Source organism: Macaca nemestrina, chromosome 5 (genome assembly GCF_043159975.1).
Source record: "Macaca nemestrina isolate mMacNem1 chromosome 5, mMacNem.hap1, whole genome shotgun sequence".
Lineage (NCBI taxonomy): Eukaryota > Metazoa > Chordata > Mammalia > Primates > Cercopithecidae > Macaca > Macaca nemestrina.
In genome coordinates, this window is record NC_092129.1 from 80827170 (window position 1) to 80849896 (window position 22727).

The following is a 22727-nucleotide window of genomic DNA, read 5'->3' on the forward strand; positions in this document are numbered from 1 at the left end:
CAGGTGTGTAGTTATATCTGATTTTTTTTTTTTTTTTTGAGATGGAGTCTCACTCTGTCACCCAGGCTGGAGTGCAGTGGTGTGATCTTGGCTCATGGCAACCTCTGTCTTCTGGGTTCAAGCAATTCTCCTATCTCAGACTCCCAAATAGCTGGGACTACAGGTACATGCCACCACACCTGGCTAATTTTTGTATTTTTAGTAGAGACGGGATTTCACCATGTTGGTCAGGCTGGTCTCGAACTCCTGATCTCAGGTGATCCACCTGCCTTGGCCTCCCAAAGTGCTGGGATTACAAGTGTGAGCCACCACGCCTGGCCATATCTGATTGTTTTAATTTGCATTTCCCTAATGATATATAATGTGGAGCATCTTTCCATATGATTATTTGCCATCTGTGTATCTTTGGTCAGATGTTTGTCAAGGCCTTTGGCCTAGTTTTTAATCAGATTTTTGTTTTCTTATTGCTGAGTTCTTTGTAATATTTAGGAATTTTATAGTTTTATGTTTTACATTCAGGTCTGTGATCCATTTTGAGTTAATTTCTGTGAAGGGTGTAAGATCTTGTCTGGATTCATATTTTTGCCTGTGGATGTCTGGTTGTCCCAGCACCATTTTTTAAAAAGGCTACTGGGCTCTCTCTTCTGTTCCATTGATCTATTTGTCTGTTGTTTTGCTAATACCATATTATCTTGATCACTGTAGCTTTATAATAAATCTTGAAGTTAGGTGCCAGTCCTCCAACTTTGTTCTCCTTCTGTAATGTGTTGGCTAGTCAGTATATTTTGCCTTTGCATATAAACTTTAGAATCAGTTTGTCAATCCACAAAATATGTTTCTGGGATTTTGGGATTTCATTAAATCCATAGACAAAAATGGTAAGAACTGATACCTTGACAATATTGAGTCTTCCTAGCCATGAGCATGGACTAGCTCTTCATTTATTTAGTTCTTCTACTTCTTTCATCAGAATTTTGCAGTTTTCCTTAGATAGATCTTACACATATTTTGTTAGATTTATACCTAAATATTTCATTTTTGGAGGTGCTAATGTATTGTTTTTAATTTCAAAATCTACTTGCTCATTGCTGGTATATAGGAAAGTAATTGATTTCTGTGTGTTAACCTTGCATCCTGCAGCCAGCTACTTAACTTTTTAAATGTTTCTAGCATTCTGCAATATGGGTGGAATTGATTTTCTTAAAATTACCAAGTGCATTTCAATGTACATTTTTAACTCCTTCAGGCACAGAGACATCCACCAATCTCCACCAAAAGCTCTACTACCATGTCTTGGGAACTGATCAGTCAGAAGATATTTTGTGTGCTGAGTTTCCTGATGAACCTAAATGGATGGGTGGAGCTGAGGTATTGTACAGCTGTGAAATTTTACCCTCAAAGACTGTGTTTCGTGGATGTGTGTATAAATATGCTTATTATGTGGTGACTTTTATGGATGGTAGAAGTCCCATGAGTGAATATTCTTTTGTTAAAAATGTTGGTATTCAGATTGACTCTTAATAATGGAGGTGATAAACCTTTTAACTGCAATCTCAACCTATTACTCTTAATATTAAAAGTAATACTTTGAGGGTAAAAAAGTAATTTTACTTATAGTAAAAACTATAAAAGTACCTAGTAAGGTAAAACATGAACCTTTTAAAACTCAGAATCCTGCTTCTCGGAGGTGAGTGTAGTATTACATTTTCTTTGTACATACAAGTGAGAATATGGGGAAAAGACAGTGTGTGTGTCTTTCCCTGTTTTACACAACTGTGCTCTTTTCATGCATATTGTTCACTTGTTTTTACATTAAAATAAGTATCTTTTAGACATTTTCTCATCAATATTCATGTATTTCTTGGGGGTCTTGACAGGAACCAACCTCTTGAAGTGTGATAGGTTTTTAAGTTACTGGCCTAGAATTTAGTCTGTATTTTGAGAATCAGCTGTGAAGAAACTTAGGGGTACTTGGAGTAAAATTTTGACTCTGGTTAGTTCATTCCTGTGTGCTAAGAAATATTTCTTGTTAGAGAAGCATTCTGAATGTTTTAATATGGGTGGGATGTATTCCATTTTTAGTGGGAATGAGGAATGTACTACAAACTTTTTAGCTCATCGAGACACCTCTTCTATTGAAAAACAGTTAGCAGTTTGTCAGGAAAGGCACATTTTCAATTTTAACTTTTGTTCCTAGGTCTACTTCGTTGGGGGACGAAACAGGAATCTATGGTATATTATTCCATGGGAATTGATCTTCTGTATTCCAAATTGTCCTTTTATTTATTTGGATTTTCTAGACCAGGGGTCAATAAAAAACTGCCACTGGGTTGGATCTGGCCTGCTGCCTGTTTTTGTAAATGGAGTTTTTTTGCAGCACAACCACACCCATTTTTACCTGCTTTCAAATTATAACTGCAGAGTTGAGTGATTGCCACAGAAGTCCATATGGTTCACAGAGCTGAAAATATGGACTGTCTAGACCTTTATAGAAAAAGTTTGCCAGATTTTAGTAGAACGTGTTAAAAATAAATTTGTAGAACATTTTGTTACCTTAAAATGTGTCCGTTTTTTATGCCTTTTCTTTCCCATCTAACTTCCCACTCTACCAGCCTTTCTTGTGCATTTACTATTGTCTTTTTTCTCACATATTTGTTTTTAATGGCTTTTCTGAGATCTATTTGGAGATTGTTTCTGCTAAGTTTTCTATCTACTACATCTTCTCCTCATACATAGGGCTTCTGCGTACCATAGATATAAAATAATATACATTTTTTACCTTCATCTGAGTGAAATACAATTAAGATAAATATGCTACCAAAATATTAGGTGATGTGTAATCTCATAAAATTGACCATTATAACCATTTTTGAGTGTATAACTTACAAGTTGTACTTAAGTGAAGTGTACTTTAAGTGAACTTACAAGTTCAGTGGCATTAAGTTCATTGACATTGTTGTACAACTGTTATCATCGATCCTCAGAACTTTCTCATCTTGCAAAACGGAAACTCCACCTTGTGAACAATAACTCTCCATTTACCCCACCCCTCTCCACCCACCACTGCCATCACCTGGCAGCCACCATTCTACTTTCTGTCCCTTTGTATTTGACTACTCTGGGTACCTCATATACATGTCATCTTACAGTATTTGTCTTTTTGTGACTGGCTTACTTCATTTGGCATAACATCTTCAAGCTTCAACCATCTTGTAGCGTGTGTTAGTTTCCCTCCTTTTTAACGCTGAACAATATTCCAATGTATGTATGTACACCGTTTGTTTATCCATTCATCCTTGGGCTCTAGGGTTGCTTTCCACAGTATTGTTATGAGTAATGCTGCTGTGAGCAGCTAGTGTTTACAAATAGAATGGAAATAGGTCACATGCATTAAACATATGTATAGTCACTTCTGCTAGCTAGGCAAATAAAAAAAGCAAATTTAAATAGGTTAGATGATTCTTCTACCATTCTTTCAATAGATGTACACTCTGCGTAACTCATCTGATATAATCTTTACTACAGTTTGAGAAGGAAGGAATACATAAAGAAAATCAAATACCTACTAGGGTAATTATCTTGCAAGTTCATGCTGGAATTGCCTGCTGGGTCTGTTAGGGCCACAGCCTGTATCTTCTTAACCACTATGTACACTGTTTCCCTGATCAAGAGGAAAGGGCACACAAAAATTGAGTAATAGGCCGGGCGCGGTGGCTCAAGCCTGTAATCCCAGCACTTTGGGAAGCCGAGATGGGCGGATCACTAGGTCAGGAGATCGAGACCATCCTGGCTAACACGGTGAAACCCCGTCTCTACTAAACAATACAAAAAACTAGCCGGGCGAGGTGGCGGGCGCCTGTGGTCCCAGCTACTCAGGAGGCTGAGACAGGAGAATGGCCCGAACCTGGGAGGCGGAGCTTGCAGTGAGCTGAGATCCGGCCACTGCACTCCAGCCTGGGCTACAGAGCGAGACTCCGTCTCAAAAAAAAAAAAAAAAAAAAAAAAAAAATTGAGTAATAACTGTATTTATTTTTAATTTTTTTTTTATTTTTTATTTTTTTTTTGAGATGGAGTCTTGCTCTGTCACCCAGGCTAGAGTGTGGTGGCTCAATCTCAGCTCACTCCAACCTCCGCCTCCCGGGTTCAAGCAATTTTCCTGCCTCACCCTCGCGAGTAGCTGGGATTACACAGGCGTGGACCACCACGCCAGGATAATGTTTATATTTTTAGTGGAGACAGGGTTTCACCATGTTGGCCAGGCTGGTCTCAAACTCCTGATTTCAGGTGATCCGCCGGTCTCAGCCTCCCAAAGTCCTGGATTATAGGCGTGAGCCACCATGCCCAGCCTAAGAGTAATAGCAATAAATAAAGGGATGCAACTCTACTTTACAGAAGTAATAAATGAAGTTGTTAAAAAAAAAAAAAAAAAAAAAGCTAACGGAACAATATAAAGTGAGTCCTTTATATTTGATCTTTATTGGATCAGGGCCCTATTTAGTGAATTATGTAGAGGAAGTCTGTAAGAAAACTTAATGGGCTCCGTAAACAAAAAGTGGGCATAGACTTCCCTCAAGCAGTGTTCCAGAACTTGGGTGGTCTTGTTGTGAGTGGTGTCATCCCACCAGTTACCAAGGCTGGTCAGGCAGGTCTGGCTGGCTAGGTGAGTGCTGCTTCCTTCCTCCTTTCCCAACCCAGCTGTGTGTGATCTCCTTCTGAGCGAAAGGACCATCTGGCTACATGGAGGAGTACTCTTGTCACTTAAACATGAACTCTAGAGTTCTGCTGGTATGACACCTCAGAAGCCTCAGGTCCAACCTGAGTTGATGGTCCAGTTCCAAGTCTTCACTCAGAAAAATCTAGATCATGAAAAAAATCTTGAGGTGGAAATTTCTTATGTCTTTCAAGAAGTGTGATAAAGCCAGGGGAGTCCAAGAAGCGGGTGTACTGCAGAACTAGCTGGACCAGAAGCACCCATGACTGGTGGACACATTAGCACTCAGGCTATTCACTGGAAATGAAGCAGTTTCTTAACAGCCTTTATTTAGTGATTTGCATCTTAAAGAAAAGCGATAAACGGAATCTCACTCTGTCACCCAGGCCGGAGTGCAGTGGCATGATTTCGGCTCACTACAACCTCTGCTTCCCAAGTTCAAGCAATTCTCTCTCCTCAGCCTCCCGAGTAGCTGGGATTACAGGCTTATGCCACCATTCCTGGCTAAGTTTTGTATTTTTAGTAGAGACAGGATTTTACCATGTTGGCCAGGGTGGTCTCAAACTCCTGACCTCAAGTGATCCGCCCATCTTGGTCTCCCAAAGTGCTGGAATTACAGGCATGAGCCACCATGCTCAGCTGTAGTCCTTTTTATAACCATGTACCAAAGGCATGTGCTGCAATTGTTGCTTTTATTATAAAAGTACTTGCTTTTAGTACAGTCATAGAACCTAGTATTTAGATAATGCATTTTACAGTGTCTATGATGAGAGAGCCAGTGTTAGAGTGAGAGGAGTGTACTGGAAAATAAATTTTTATTCTAGTTCTGTCTGTGGCCTTGGGCAAATTAATCTGTTCAAGGTCATTTCCTTTGTTTCCTCCAGGGCTTTTTCAGCTCTGAAACTGGACAGAGGATTTATCACAGCATCTCTTAGCCTCCTGGGAGAGAATTTAGCTGCTGGGTGTGAGAGAAGCAGGACACAGGGCAGGATGCAGGCTTTGTGGGTGTGGGTGGAGGAACCCTGTGGGCAGAAACTGGATGTGCTTATGGACGTGTGCGGATTTCTCTGGCTTGCTGCCGTCCACCTCCCCTTCGACTGCCGCAGTCCAAGTTCACTGAGAACTTCTCTTTATATCCTAGATGCTATCTCCTCGTGACTCATCTTCCTTCTTCACAGATACCTCCTCTGCCTTCCTGCATGGACAGGTCTGTCTTGCCTTGATCAGGCAGATCTCAGGAAGTTCCAATCAGGAAGCAGCTTTAGTTTCCCCACTGTTGCCCTCCGTCAACAGCATGTCTTCCCGGGATGACTGCCTTCAACCCGGCAGAACTCCTTGCTTCCTGGACACTTATGGGTATTGGACCTGCTATTAAAGGTTCATTGCAGTCCAAAACAAAATATTGCTCTCTCCAATTTACATGCTTTCACCTTCTACCCAGCTCAAGTGTGCCAAGCCCCTCTCCTTGCATATTCATCCTGTTAGTTTTCCCAGTAGCCACGCAGGGAGGAGGAGTAAGACAAGAGAAATGGGAGTTTTGCTTATTGGGAATTGTTTGTTGGTCATTGTTTGTCGGCCTCTCTTGGCTGCTTGCAGTGAGGATGTGTGTCCAGATTCCAGCTCTGCTTATGCCATCCTTTTTTAGAGAGAGCCCCTCGATTTTAGGAACCTCTGTACTTTGCTGTTCCCTGATGTGGGTTATAAACTCTCTGGCTGCCCTTTTGCACCACCTGCCTGCCCTCAAAGCTTTTGATCCTAGAAGCATTCCCTCGAGATTCAGACTTCTCTGCCTTTCCTTCCTCCACCCTTTTTCATCAGGGACCTTTCAAGATGACTTGAGGCCAGCTGTCTTCCTAGTAGCTTCCTGGGTACCTCTTGCTCCAGGGGAAGGCATATCCCTGGGTTACTCTGTTCTGGAAGTACAAGCTGTGTTCACTGCCCTCCTCACTTACAGCCAAGGACCTCAGGAAGCCTCCTACACTCAGTCCCTCCTGTACATGTCCAAAATGCTGGGCTCAGGAACAAGAGCTCCCTTGTGCCCCTGGGGTGTAACATGAAACAGCTGGCATTGGGCTTTGATGGACAGAGATGCCAGTTATTTAATATAGACTGTGAGGCTTTACTTGAAGGACAGTTTCATGGCAGGGTAGAAATTTTCAGGTTCTGTTGGACAAGAAAAAAAAAAAAAACCCACAAAGCTCTGTTTTAAAGTGAATTGTTAGCATTTGGGGAGAAAAAAATCCTAAAGAAATCAAACATTTTGTGGCAGTGTTCCCAGCAGAGGGTGCTCTAGAATGAAGATTGTGAAAATGCATCATCCCTTTAGAAAGGATTAAGGAGAAAATGCCCAGCTTCTTTGTGATTATCTCGCTAAATCCTATATTGAGAACCTAATTCTGTTATACCTAATTCTTGAAAAGTTTTTTTTTTCCAAAAGTAATCCTGAATCTTAATATCTGTCACATATCTCCATAAGCCATTTTTATATGTTCACCTGTGATCCCTAGTAATTAAAACATATATATTACACATATATTAACATATAAAGTGTGTTGCCTGATGCTTGACTTATAGTAGGTATGCAGTGAATGTTAATTTCCTTACTCTTCCTACGTCCCCTGCGGAAGTTCATGCACGTGAAGATCAGCAGGGTCTCACCTTCCAGAACAGACATAGAAAACTCCACTGGTGTTCCTGGTGGGGGATCTCGGCCTCCTCTGCCCCTTGCTGGTTGGCTGTTTTTGACTTGGGCCAGTAACTGCTCAGCAGCCCTCCTCCCAGTTGGCACAGTGCATATTTATTCCCCAAGTACTTAGCGCTTGCCTTGTGTTCACCACTGCTTCCTTTCCTTAGCACTGCCTTACATGATAATATTCACCGTGCTGATTAGCACACAGGAAAATCTCAGCAGCATGGTTGAGAAGGCAGAAAAGTCAGAAAGCCAAGCTAGAGACCTGGATGTGAGTAAAGCAAGAAGGCTGTGCTACCGTTTATACATAAAACAATCCTGCAGGAGAGCGTCATTTTTAGTAGACATGTTGGATTTGTTGATATGTCACTTTTCTTACAGAACACTTGTTTTGCTCAGCAAGGGAGAAAATAAGACAAACCGTAGATACTTTTTTTTTGCGAGATGGAGTCTCACTGTGTTGCCCAGGCTGGAGTGCAGTGTTGTGATCTTGGCACCCTGCAACCTCCACCACCTGGGTTCAAGCGATTCTCGTGCCTCAGCCTCCCGAGTAGTTGGGATTACAGGCATGCGCCACCACGCCCAGCTAATTTTTGTATTTTTAGTAGAGACGGGGTTTCACCATGTAGGCCAGACTGGTCTTGAACTCCTCACCTCAAATGATTCGCCCGTCTCGGCCTCCCAAAGTGCTAGGATTACAGGCGTGAGCCACCACACCTGACCCAAACAGTAGATTGTTGAATAACCAAATCTATCAACCAAACAACTTAGAAACAGTAGTGCCTATATCATGTCAAAATATCATTATTTATTTTGTATGTGTTTTGTTTTCTTAGAATTTTCTGTTTTATCTGTTTCTGGCATACCAAGCAACACATCATATAGTATTTAGATTGATTTCTTTTTGTCTTCTATTGTTGTAGAACCACACTGTACTGGGAAAACTGGGTAACTTTATTTGTTAAAATTATTAATGCATACTCACCTGTGCTTATGCCTCCCCTGTATGTCTGTTACTGGCATTGCCTCTTATTTTTATTACAAATCCATAAATGAGTTTCATATATGAAAAGTCATCATTGTAGGTGGTTAGTTTTAAAAGTTTTCCTAAGTGTTAGAAAAATAATGTTAAAGGGATGTTGCTATGATTCACAACTACTGTGAAAGGAATTCAAAAGATTTATATAAAATAAATTTGATAAAGTCTCCTGCTCTGAGAATAGCATGATTAACTCTCAAAGCTATTAAGATCCATTTTCACTCCTTTTGTTCATTTCCAGGACAATTTCAAGTGTCACTGCTTTTTAGAATACTTTTTTTACATGCAACTAATTCTTTTATTATGACATACAAAAGAAAATACCTTCCTCAGTTTGAAAGTGCATGTAGATTCAAATAATGGAAAAACTTTCTTCGCCTTTTCTTTGTTAGGTTCCAAGGGAAAAAAATTAAATATAGTAAAGAAATTTCATGGCCATGAAAATTTCCTTATTAATACAACACCACACAACTGGAGTATAGTTGCTCTAGCATAAAATGACTTTTGAGTTTTTCTTTGAAAATGTTTGATGTAAGTCCACATATTCTATATATATATAAATATTAGGTTTTGTGTTCTGTTGTTTTTAAGGACAAATTACTTCATACATAGTTAAATTGTTGGGAATTTAAAACAAATGCTTTTCTGTTAATTGTCTCAATATGAAGAAAGGCTTGTTTATTTTGGTCATTTGGAAAGCTCAGGTATTCTTTGCGTTGTATGGTGTTGAGACTGAAAATAGCCAGATTCATTTTAATATTAATAACAGAGGTTTATTGTTTAAAATATATACCCATTTTCCAGAGAAACTGCCATATTGAGATATTAGTATCTATTTCATACTTATCCTGAAGACTTATATATATATGGTGTGTACATATGTGTATATATGTATGTGTGTGTGCAAAGCCTTCAGATGACCCAATGGTAGAGCCGATGACCTTGTGAAATGGAATAGCTTGATCAAGACTCTGGTCTGAGTGAATCACATCACACCTAGGTAAGGCATTAACTGAAGACATTTTGTAAAAACATTTATTTGGGACTAGATTCCCTTAAAAATACTCTGGTTGCTACTTATGTTTCTAAATTCTGTGATTTTTGTAGGAGGTATTTTCCTGAATATGCTAAGTTGTCCAAATTATGCATTTATCAGACAAGTACATGTGAACCTAATGGAGTAAAGTATAAAATACATACTCTAACAATTTGAACTACGTCTAGTGAGAGTTTTCTTTGACTTCCTTGGTGTAGCCTAGTACCACAGTATACACAAGTAGAATTGTTAATGAATTAATGTGTCTTCTTTAATGAAACTATAAAATGCAATACCCCCATACTTTATGTCCTACCTTTTGATAAATGTAAATTAGTATGATAGCTGTTATTGGGTTCCCTCTTCAAAAGTAGAAGCCAAAACTTACAGTTTTCCTCAGGCTAGCATAAAATATGCCAGGGTAAGAAACCACCAAGATGAAAGGGGAGCACTTCTTTCCCCATTGTTCTGACCTTCCTGCCGAGAAATTTCACTGAATCTTGGTTTCCCAATGACTAGACATGAGAGAGGTTGGGAGTTCACAGATTAACTGACTCACAGCACTAAGCCACATTCTTAAGCCTGTACTTATTCAGCTGTAAAGTTGAGATCTCGGTTCTCCATCTGTTGACTCTTGTTCTGTTTCTAGTTGATTCAGACTTCAGGCAGGGAGAACTGAACTGTTTGTTGAGCCTGGCAAGGACACCGAGTGGAAGAAGAGTAGCTGTGGGCTGTGTTGTACACACTGCATATTTACAGGATATTAGCGATGCCTTACATGTTGTCACAGATCAGCTTCCCTGGGAAGCAGGCTCTGAGATAGAAATTTGTGTCCTGGAAGTTTGCTGGGAGAGCTTTCAAAATCTCTGCCTGTGTGACAAACGAAGGCAGCAGAGGGAGGACTTGAACTGTGATGCAATCATCACAGAGGAGTCAGGCAATCCTGCAGGAACCCTCAAGCTAGGTGAGCCCTTCAGCATTGTCCTAACAGGAGGGAGAGGGGTCCAGGCCTTTATAAACCTACATTAACCGGTTGTCATACGTGGATGAACCCAAAAGAATGTATGATCTTGGAAGAGGTGCATCTTCAACTTGAGGATGAGGCCTGGAGAGATTCTCATCTGAGAGCTGTCTGCTCCCAACACCCATCAGCTGGGAAATGAGGGCTTCAGCCCTAGAGGGCAGCCCAGCACAGCACCCACTACGCATGCTGATGTCTGTCAGTGAGATACACACTTGAGAACGAATGTATGTACTTGAGTATATGTTAGACGTAGCTCTCTGTACCAGATAACATAAACCAGGGTAGCCTTTGAATTTTAAGCATGGACAATTTCAAGAAACTAGGGGAATTCTACTTCTTTAATAATCACTTAGGGGTCATCACTTCCTCAAAGCCTTCTCAGAATTCATTTTTTCCGTCCAGCTCACCACCCTGTAGATGCCCCATCACCCATTCCCATCATACATCGTACTTCTTGCCGTTAATGTTCTACAACATGGCTCTTTCTGTGTGTGTCTGTATCCTTCAGTGTATCTGTCTCTCCCACCTGAGCATGAGTTCTTGAAGGTTCTAGCCTATTGATCTGTGTGTGCCTGAGCCTGGTTCAGCAGCCAGCACTTGGTAGACCCTTGATAAATGGTGGTGGAATACACACCCCAGCTGTGGCTGCCCTGAATAGTGAACTGCAGTGGTTAATGGCACGTGTTAAATTGTGTCTTTGGTATGGAAGATGAGAAGTTGGCTGGGGATGGGAAGTTGACCGAGATTTTCCTATTAAGATCAGCCACTTCTGGTGATAGTAGCTGTGTCCAACCTCATCCACCCTGGGCACAGGAATACACTTTTATGAAAAGGCTTTTGCCCTTGAGGCTGTGGTAGTTGGCTCTTTTGGAGAACTGGGCTGGACCACCCAGAAGATCCATTTTACAATGACGAGTGGCATATCCAAGTACCCTTAACCAAAGCAAGCTGAGTGACTTTCCCCTTTCATTGAGGACCTTGAGTCTACTCTGGTGGAAAGAGAAGTTAAATTTGAGGAAACTTTGCCAAGAAACAGTAGCCAAGGCAAAGGGGAAGAGTGAATTACTCCCTGAAGCCTGGAGATGAGTGCTCCTCCCACCTTCAGGAGACATGCCTTTCTGCCAGCCACCAGAGAAGGAGCATGGGGTTGTGGCTTTTGGCTTTGTTTTTTTAATAACCTCCCAGGTTTCTGTCTGCTTATGGAAAATGAAAGGTGTAGTACCAGTGAATGACCAAATGTTATTTAGCCCATCTGTAGAATACTATGCTCTCTCTACATCTAGATTTTTTCCTCTTTCCAAATACATTTATCAATGCAAATGTTAGTACTTTCTTCTCTTTCAACATTTTCTAATTATATTGAACCAGTACTCTAAATATAATTCAACAGATGACTTTGCAGAAGTAGACTGTCAAAGTAACCTACATATTAAAAATTGACTAATAAAAATGGTAAAGAGTTTTAGCCTTGATGTTTATTGTTATTGTTAGGAATACAAGTAATAGATTTAATATCGGTAATGTAAATGTTTCATTTGTAGTAATTCTTTTAATTTTGTTTTTGCTAATGTTTTATTTACATAAATGGTAGATTTTTATGAAGGTAAGTCATTTTTACTTAAGGAAAATTTGCTTAAAATAATATAGATTTAAAATAGAAGGAAGCCATGAAAGCACAAATTTAGGAATTATTTCATAATTGGTCAGGCTAATATTATTACAGTTTTTGCAAAAGAAAAAATCAATGTTTGCAAATCAGATTAATTGCTTCTGGAGAGCACAATTATTCTAGCTGGGGTATCATATCGCTTAAAGAAAAAAAAAAGAAAACCAGTATTGTTGAACCAGAATTCAAACTGTTCCATGAAGGCCTGATGGGCTCTTGGCTTGCCTTCTTTTCTACTTTTCTTATTTTAAATCTGGCTTTTAGGAAAATAACTTTATTCTGTTGATAGTCACATGCCCTCCACATCAACAGAATTTATGTCTTCCCCTCCCAATGATTTCCAAAATTCATCTTTTAAATTGCCTTGAAATAATCTGAGTGTGGGGCTGTCATTAAGTGTGTGTTGTTTAAATTTAAGTGGAAGAAGGTATATTTTTAGTCTGTACATTTTGGGGCAACAGTGACTTACAAATGATTTTGAGGCTTGAGACTTTGAGCATTTGAAAATTCAACGTTGTTTTCAGTTTAGCAAATTTTAGTGGCTGTGGAACAACTCCAGATTGTGATGAAGAGAATTATAATGAAGAGGATTGACTTAATTGGCATTATAACAGCAATGTACCTTGGGACTTCCTGCTTTAGATTAAGTATAAACTGCTACAGCTATTTAGCACAGCCAGAAATGCTGAGAAAAACTCATTAGATGTGCTTGAGACAGCTGTCATTGAAGGTTTGGTATGGTTCTTGCAGTGAATTTTACTGCTCTATCTTTCTGATGACTGAAGCACTACAACTGAATTAGCCATCATTTATGATTGATGTAAAGTGACTTTAAACACTATGCTGTAGTCTGTCTTTATTTAAAGAACAAGAGAACAAAAGTTTGAAGTAGTATTAATGATGCTACTTTCAATTAATAAGATTGTAATTGTGAAGTTGTGGATAATCTTAATATAGATGGCTTAAAAATAAGGTGGAACCAAAATTCTGAACAGTTAGCCATGTATATTAAAAGCTTAAGGATAATAGAATGTGTAATTCCCAAATCAAAGAAGGAAAAATATAATACAAAGAGGAAAGACACTGGGGAAAGCAAGATAAATAAAAGGTTCAAAATTTAAAATGTGGAAGCCAGTACCTCAGCAATAAAAATTAATGGATATGGAATACAGATTTTTAGATTGGATTTTAAAGACTAGATGTGTTCAAATTGTATTCATTTGCAAGAGACTTAAGACATAATGATAGATTTTTGCTTCTGGACATGGTGGTATAACTGGTACTGGACTGGTCCTCTTGCTGTACACAGCTAGGAAACTGTGCAAAATAGACAAAGCAACTGTTTTCAGATATTGATCAATAGGCCACCCCAGACTGATCCAGGAAAGAGGTAAGTCCTACAGTTGCCCCGGCTTTCTGCCTGGAGGTATTTTTTGGCCTCTGGCACAAGGAGGAGGAGCTCAGAATATTGTAGTCTCACTGAGCTAAGGATCCAAAGATTGGAAATCAGAGACTGAAGACACTGGAATTTGCAGGGCAGAGTAACAAAAGGAGGAAACTGCCCGCTAAGAGTTTCAGATATCTGCCTTGGAATCCCCTCATGTTTTCGGCTGTTAAGCAGCGTGTACACTGACTAAGACTTTATGATTCAAGCTAAGAACTACTAGGGGGCTGTAAGCTGACAACTCCCAAAGGTTTAAAACAGCTGGGAGACATTCACATTCTGACAAGTCAGAGGGGAAAGACTTTGTGAACACCCAGGGTATTCAGTTAGACCTCAGAGAGGCCATGCCTTAGCAGTAGGGCTATATACCTTACCCAACAAACCTTTGAAAACAAGTCTAGAATGGATCAAGCTGATCTGGCAACAAATTAACTGCCACAAAATGTTTTACAGACAGACCAGAAAATAAATCCAGACAACATTCAAAAGTCCAGAATCCAGTTAAAAAATAAATAAATAAAGTTATTAAAGAAGAAGCAAAAAAAAAATGTGACTTATAGCCAAGAGGAAAAACAGTCAATAGAAACAGATCCAGAAATAACAGAGTAGAATTAACATATAAGGACTTATAAAAAGCTATCGTAAAAAAATACTTTTTAGAAATCTTTATTAAGTGTTACTATAACGAACAAAGAAATAGAAAATATAAAAATGAACCACATACTCTTCTAGAAATAAAAAATGAAACTCTGAAATGAAAAAGTATCTGTTTATAGCAGTTTAGATGCTGTAAAAGAAAATGCAAAAGTTGAAGACAGGACAATCGAAACTAAACCACAAAGAGAAACTAAAACAAAAATGAACACAGTTTCATTGACCTGTGGAATACTACCAAGTTATGTAACAGTATATATTTGAAGTTCTAAAATAGGGGTGAGGAGACAAAAAATATATACATGAGGAACAAATGGCCAAAAATGTTACAAATTTGATAAAATACAGAAATCCACAGATTCAAGAAGCTCAATTAATCTCAAGCAGGTTACTACATCAAAGCCCATTACAGAATAATCAATATTCAGAAAGCCGAAGATAACAAAATACTAAAAGCAGCCAGAGGAGAAAACACACATTACATATAGGGAAAGAAAGATAAGAAATGACACCAACTTTCCAGTGGAAACAGTGCAAGTCAGAAAACAGTGGAAAGATGCCTTCTTAATGGGGTTTACCTTGATTGCCATATTTAAAACTATAGCCTCAGCTGGGCGCAGTGGCTCACGCCTATAATCCTAGCACTTTGGGAGGCCAAGGTGGGTGGATCACCTGAGGTCAGAAGTTCAAGACCAGACTGACCAACTTGGTGAAACTCCACCTCTACTAAAAATACAAAAATTAGCTGGGCGTGGTGGTGGTCGTCTGTAATCCCAGCTACTCAGGAGGCTGAGGCAGGAGAATCGCTGGAACCCAGGAGGCAGAGATTGCAGGTTGGAGTGCCACTGCACTCCAGCCTGGGCAACGGGAGTGAAACTCCGTCGCAAAAAAAAAAAAAAGACTACAACCCGCCCACCATATCCTGTCTCCCTTACTCAGACCTGTTCATGTTTTCCATGGCATTTATCATAATATACTATGTAATTCCATATTTATGTGTTCCTCTCTCTTAATAGATGTAACTTTTTTTCCTGATTTGTTTATCGATGTATCTTTAACACCTAGAAAAATGTCTTGCACAAAATAGCTGCTTAGCAAATGTTTATTGAAGGAGCAAATGAAAGAATAAGAGCTATTAGTCAGGGTTTACCAGAGAAAAAGAGCTAACAGGATGTGTGTGTATGTATATATATACATAGAGAGGATTTGTTTAAGGAATTGGCTCATGTGATTGTGGAGTCTTGGCAAGTCCTAACCCTGCAGGGTAAGCCCACAGACTGGAGACTCAAGGAAGAGTTATAGTTGAGTCCAAAGGCTGTTGGCTGGCTGAATCCCTCCTGTTCAGCAGAGGTCAGTGTTCTGTCAAGGCCATGAACTGATTGGATGAGTCCCACCCACATTATGGAAGGTGATCTGCTTTACTCTAAATCTGCCCACTTAAATGTAATCTTATCTTTAAAAAAAAAAAACAACAAAAAACAAACAAACAAAAACTTCACAGAAACATCTAAACTAACATCCAAATATCTTGGCATTGTGGCCTAATCAGGTTAACATATAAAATTAACTCTTATAATAAGGATATGGAAAAACAGGAACTCTCATACAGTACTGCTAAGTAAGATTGTAAGTTGGTACCACCAATTTGGAGAATAATTTGGCAACATCTCATAAAGTTGAATATGTGCATGTCCTACCACTGAGCAATTTTACTTCTAGTTATATATACTGGGAAGCATTTTAGGTCACAAATATGTTCCAGAAATTTTCTAAACAATTATTTGTAATAGTAAGAAAACAAATAATATAGATGTTTATGGATAGGATGATGGATCAACTAATGGTGGTATATTTCTAGATTGTAATACTGTACAGCAGTTAAAATGAATGAACTAGATTTGCACATACCAACATGGACTAATGATAAAACTTACATTGAATGAAAAAAATTAGTTGCAAAAGAATATGTGTAGTTTGATACCACGTATCAATTTTGTCAACTCAAACAATAATATATTGTTTGTATTAGATTATTAGGATTCTTTTTGCTGTTTATACTAACAAGGAAAGTCTCTGAGCATAGGCCTTTCATTTCTGAGATCTTGTGGTAGAAGGGACTAAAAATATGCATAAGCAGTTATTCAGTAGAAACTTGTCAGTGTGACCAGTGTGGACCATAGTGAATTTCTTGGATCTATACCCATTTTGCTAATTCTTTTCTTTTCTTTCTTTCTTTTTTTTTTTGGAGATGAAATCTCACTCTGTCACCCATGCTGGAGTGCAGTGGCACTGTGTCAGCTCACTGCAACCTCTGTCTCCTGGGTTCAAACAATTCTTCTGCCTCAGTCTCCCAAGTAGCTGGGATTACAGGTGCCCACCACCACACGTGGCTAATTTTTATATTTTTAGTAGAGACAGGGTTTCACCACGTTGGCCAGTCTGATCTTGAACTACTGACCTCAGGTGATCCACCCCCACTCGGCCTCCCAAAGTGCTGGGATTACAAGCGTGAACCACCGCATCTGGCCCCATTTTGCTAATTCTTACTGAGAACAACGAACTTTAAATTATGCAACCCATGAGAAAACTTTAAAGTCAAGGATATTATATTCAAAATGATGGATTTTACATATTTTCAGTTTAAAGAATAGACTAGAAATTAAAATAAAAATTACATTGAAGTTACGACTTTCAGTTACCTCTGCTGATATTTTCAACTAAAATAATTCACTGTGTTTTGTTAAACTATGATTATGGGTGAAATAAGATAAAATTGATGTTCATTTTTTTATTCAGATAACTTATCAGATCATGAGTTTGGGGCAGAGACAGTGCCTTTGGAAATTAACCTTAACTTTTTAACTTAATATTCAATAATGTTCTCACACAAATATATTCTAATTAGCCCCCTGCACTATTTTTTTTTTCTTTTTTAGTTATCTGATGATGGCTGCTATGTCTTGTTATCAATAAGGGAGGGATGTGATCCAGTAAACCGACTGTGGTACTGTGACCTACAGCAGGAATCCAATGGCATCACTGGTGAGTTATTTTATCAGACACAGATAATTATTCCCAGAAACTTCATTTAAAAAGTATTATTTTGGTCTATTAATTGATTTCCCAAGACCTTCCATTCTACCACATCTTGTCAGTTCATCTGATTTTTTTTCTTCTAGTACTATTCCCTAAAATGAGGGAAAATGGAATGAAACTGTTGCCTTTAGCATTTTCTCTGTAGATTGAGATTAGCTGTACTTTCTGCACGTAGTGTGAAAATATCCCGTGAGTATTGCACATGAAGAGCGTGAAGGAGAAGCTGACCCTTTTGGTCTGTAACTATTTAGATTTAATGGTGCAGCCGGGCATAGTGGCATCATACTTGCAATCCTAGGGACTCGGGAGGCTGAGGCAGGAAGTCAGCTTGGGGTCAGGAGTTGGAGACCAGCGTGGGCAACATAGCCAGACCCTGTCTTTAAAATAAAAAAGGCATAATGTTGCAAACTGTCACAGGCAAGGGTTATTAGACCAATGGGAACTGGCTAGATTAACATAGTCAGTAGAGTGGCCCTCAGTACTTAGGAAAAGAACAGCCTGTGTTTGCTTGCCAAAGCCTTACATATCATGATAAGCATAGAACCAGCCAGTTACAGATTCTGGAGATGGCTCATATTAAATGTTGTTCTCTTCCATCATCTCTATCATACCAGCACTATCATCAAGCACAAAAACTTTTCAGCTGCACAATTGACTATGCTGAGAATTCCCAGACCCAGAAATCCTATCAGACGTACTGGCATCCCGATAAGGACAGACGCCAAGCTAATTACATTATCTTCTAGTTAATGCAAAATAAATAATATTTTAGAGAGGGTTGACCTAGATTTTCAAAATACTAAGTACATTTCTGTAATAATGTATTTACCTCATTATTAGTTTCTAATCTATGTTACATTGTGATATGAAAATATTTGTCTGATTGAGCATTGCATCATTTTTAAACTTCTCTGAGCAAGATCTGCATTCTAATGTTAGATACTACAGAGCACCATTCACACATATAGCAGGGTAAAGTCAGCAACTTTTTTCCTAGAGTTAAATATATATCCGTTTAATAAAACTGAGTATTTTTTTCTATTAAGAAAAAGAGATACTTCCATCTTGGTGTCAAGAAGTCAGCATCGGCCACATCAGTGTTCGCATTCTCTATCAGGCCAAACCACCATCCAGGAATTGTTCGCTTGAGTTGCAAGCATAGGTCTTCATAGAACTGAGCAAACCTTTTAAGATTGAGCCTGAACGAATGAGTGACATGAGACATTATGGTGCTGTTTTCCTGCACACATGTTCCAAATACAGAGAAGAAAATTCTGTCCACATATTTATATACCAGACTGCTATTGCTATATCCACTTTAATGAGGGATAATAATATTTTGAATGAAACTTTCAAGTGCTGGCAAAACTCATGGAAACCCTCTTTGTTTTCCCCCAACCTCTCAGTCCCTATCTTTCCCTCGCAACCCCGTTATTTTATTATTGCAGTGTTAGCATTTAGAGAAGAGGGTACTCGAGATTGAGATTCCAAAAGGAAGGCAGTACAGAGGTGCACTAGGCTCTCAAAAACCAAATTCTAGATAGTGTAGCCAAGAATGAATATGAAGAAGAAAAAAGGAGAGCATCTAAGAAACTCTGAGTGACCATGATCCATTCAGAGCTCCAGGGAAGCCTCAGCTCTGCTCTTAAGGCCTTCCAACTGATTGAGTCAGGCCCACTCAGATTATCCAGGATAACCTCTCTTCATTAAAGTCAGTGGATTATGGGCCTTAATCCCATCTACAAAGTACTTTCACAGCAACACCTGTATTTGTGTTTGATTGATTAACGAGGGACACTAGGCTAGCCAAGTTGACAGCCAAAAGATCATCACAGTAAGCTCATGGAAAACCATGTGGAACAAACAAGTCCAGTGGTACTAACCTGATGTGTCAGTGTTAGGACTTCACTGATGCATTTGGCAAAGTATGTCATATCCTGTGGACCAGAAAGCAGAATATGAAGAGAATAACAGAGGATAGGTGGATTTGAAGCTGTTGAGCTGCATACTGATGAATTGGATCAGCATTCTCCAGTGGTAGCTGCTAGGTTCCAGGTGTAGCACTGAGCCTGTTATCTTTTTTCTGATTATTGCTTTGCTAGCATTACATTTGTGGATAACATAAACTTCAGAGTAGTTATTCTTTTGAATGATGGTCCTGGGATTCTGAAAGTTCTCGACAGTTGCAGTTATTCACCAAGTAGATACCAGTTTTCACTCTTAGGTTCAAAAATCAATTGTGCAGGACAGGATTAGAGAACTCTTGTTTGTTCGCTTTTTAATTGATCACTGGTTTCATTGTGAATCATTGATGATTATGACTATTCAGAGAAACAAGTATTGTGTGTGATTGTTTTACTATTGAAAAGATTAAGTAAATTTAGTCTATAAAAGAGGAGACATAGCAGATTGAGATGGGGATCATTAAATTAAAAAGCAATGGTTCCTGTTAATTACGGTTGGATATATTGGGATAATAACCATAGCCTTTCAAATCAGATTTGAATGTTAATCTCAGCTCCGCCACTAAATAACTGGTTACCCTGGTAAAGTGTTTTTTTTCTCTCTTCCTTAATATTTCCATGTCTGCAAATAAGGAGATAATATCTACTTCATAGGGAGTTGTGAGGAATAATGAAAATGCAAAGAAAAGAACTTAGCAGGGTTTCTGGCATACAGTGGGTTCTCAAGTATTCCTTCTTTTTTTCTTTGTTTCTTGACTGAAAGAGGAATATTTAGAATCACTGTACTTTAGTTTTAGGTAGCTTAGAAAACTAGATTGAGGACACCAAAACAAAAAACAAAGTCTTTTATCTTCAGATTAAAAGCTGCTCTAAATACGGATTTTCAAATTAACTTGTTTCTGCAAAGCCAGATTCATAATCACAAAAGAGGAGACTGTGAGAGAGCATGTCTCATCGTGCAGGTTGGTAATTAAAAATTCAGGGGTCTGTATGCCCGGTTGGTGACCATGACTAACTCCTAGGATCTTTTTTGCTTTTTTTTTTTTTTTTAACCTGCTTTCGCCAATTTTGTTATCCTCTTTACACTAAAAATAGATTAACATTTAACTTAAAATGCTAAATGCACTAGATAACTTGAATGTTCGATGACTTAGACCTGAACAACTGGTGCCTAAAAACTCAATCCATGTTGTGAAACCTCAAATTTTATTTTACTAAAATCTGTACCCCTTTTGATATCTTAAAGCCTTTCTGCTAGGATTTTAATCTGTTTTCCCTTAAAGCCGGGGGAATTATCACCTTTTTTGTATAAATTAATTATTTGTATATTTAAAACACCACTCGATTGTCTTTTTTGAGGACCGAAGAATTTCACTTAGGTGGCTCATGTCACATTGCCATCATCTGTGTCTCCCCAGAAAACCTGTCCATGTGCATTTTGAAATGAGAGCACAAAAAGCCCCCCAAAAACGGCCAATGGCAATTTAATATCTTTTTAAAAGCACATAGGGAGAAAAAGTAGCAAGATAGAAAATATCGTAGCAACTTGAAAGTGAGATCTGTGTGAATTAAAACTGGATTCATTTTGTCAAATAAGTGTGGACTTCTGTTCTTTTGCTGCTTTATGGGGGTGCTGTCTCTGTTGTTCTCTGCCTCTCTTTGGAGAACCTCATTTCTGCCATTTACATTTGCAGTATTTTCACTTAAGAATATGAACACGTTTGTTGCAAGCTGTGGATCACATCCTTTACCCAGTAACTGCAGTTGAGGCTGGCAATTGCTCCTTCTTACCTTTTCTGAACAGGTAATTTCCATGACTCACCTCATGCATCACTGTATAGAAATGGAATTAGGCCTGTCATCTGGGCTTTAGAAGCTTATATATGATGATTTTTCAGCTCTTCAGAACAGCTAAGCAGATCCTCTCAAAAGAGTCACATCCTCTTCTCTACTGGTTTACCAGAGAAATGTGTGGAGTTACTACTTTCTTGCTTTGGGAGAAGAGAGGTCCCTGTCAGGGGCTACCGGGCTTCCTTGTATTTTTTTTTTTTTTTTTTTTTTTTTGAGATGGAGTCTTGCTCTGTTGCCCAGACTAGAGTGCAGTGGCGCGATCTCACTGCAACCTCCACCTGCCAGGTTCAAGTGATTCTCCTGCCTCAGCCTCCCGAGTAGCTGTGACTACAGGCACGTGCCACCATGCCTGGCTAGTTTTTGTATTTTTCATAGAGATGGGGTTTCACCATGTTGGCAAGGCTGGTCTCGATCTCCTGACCTCCTGACCTGCCTCGGCCTCCCAGAGTGCTGGGATTGCAGGCATGAGCCACCGCTCCCGGCCTTCCTTGTACTTTTGATAGATACCTTTCTCTCCAGAGTTGCCCCTTCTCCTCCCTTCCTCCATTCTGATTTCCTTTTCCCTCCATACAAAAACACTTTGTGTGAGGATCCGTGAGCTGCATGAGATTAGAGATGTTGCCTGTCTTGTTCCCCATGGAGTTGCCAGCACCTAGAACGGTCCCTATTGGACTCACAGCAGATGTGTACCAGCTTGTCTCAAATGATGTGTCCCTTTAGGGATCCTTGTGCTCAGGTGGCCTTGCTTGATAAGCCGCCCTCCCTCTGTAACTGTTACTTCTGAGCGTTTTGAATCTTTATCTCTGTGGCTTCCTAAATTTTTTTTTCATTAAATTTTTGTCTTTGTTGAGCCCTGAGAATGATGGGTTCTTTTTTTCATTCCTGTATATTGTGTGAGCAGAAGATTTTTGCTTCTTTTACTCTGTTACTTAACATCAAAAGCGAAGAAGTGTCAAGGTATCATTAAAGACACCAGGCTAGCATGACATTTTTTAGTTCTGCAGTAGAAAAGACAGCTGAGCCTTGACTCCTGTGATTCTTGGTGTGATTCATGCCCACAGATTTATTGAAATTAATTATCCTGAACCTTACAAGAAAACAATTTGTCTGGATTTTCTTATATTTTCTATGCCTTTCTAATCGATCTTATTTCTTTTGAAGTATGTATATACTGTGTTTCCTAAGTTTGCTATAACCCTATTTTATTTATTTACTTTATTTAAATATAAAATAGAGATGGAGTCTCACTATATTGCCTACCTAGGCTGGTTTCAAACACGTGGGCTCAAGCAGTCCTCCTGCCTCAGCCTCCCAAAGTGCTGAGATTACAGGTGCGAGCCACTGTGCCTGGCCCTATTTTGAATATATAAAAAGTTGCCTTATATACTTTAGTTACACAGACAAAATTCAGAATAAATTTTTGAATATTTTTTGCAGTATGGGTAAGTATCAGGGCTACGAGCTCTCTTTTTTCTCAAGTATGTGGACTTTAAAAAATTTACGTGAAAACTTAAGGAAGTTTATGCCTTAAAAATATAAATACATTTAACTCA

The 22727-nt window shown here is 39.0% G+C and overlaps 1 protein-coding gene across 1 annotated transcript in view; it reads left to right on the plus strand.

Annotated features, from left to right (window-relative positions):
- PRE (prolyl endopeptidase) overlaps positions 1-22727 on the plus strand; it is a 134730-nt gene that overhangs the window by 33186 nt on the left and 78817 nt on the right. The window contains exons 6-7 of the mRNA XM_011736419.3: positions 1247-1368; positions 17200-17305. Of these exons, the coding sequence (XP_011734721.1) occupies positions 1247-1368; positions 17200-17305 (228 nt within the window). The remainder of the gene's footprint in view (positions 1-1246; positions 1369-17199; positions 17306-22727) is intronic.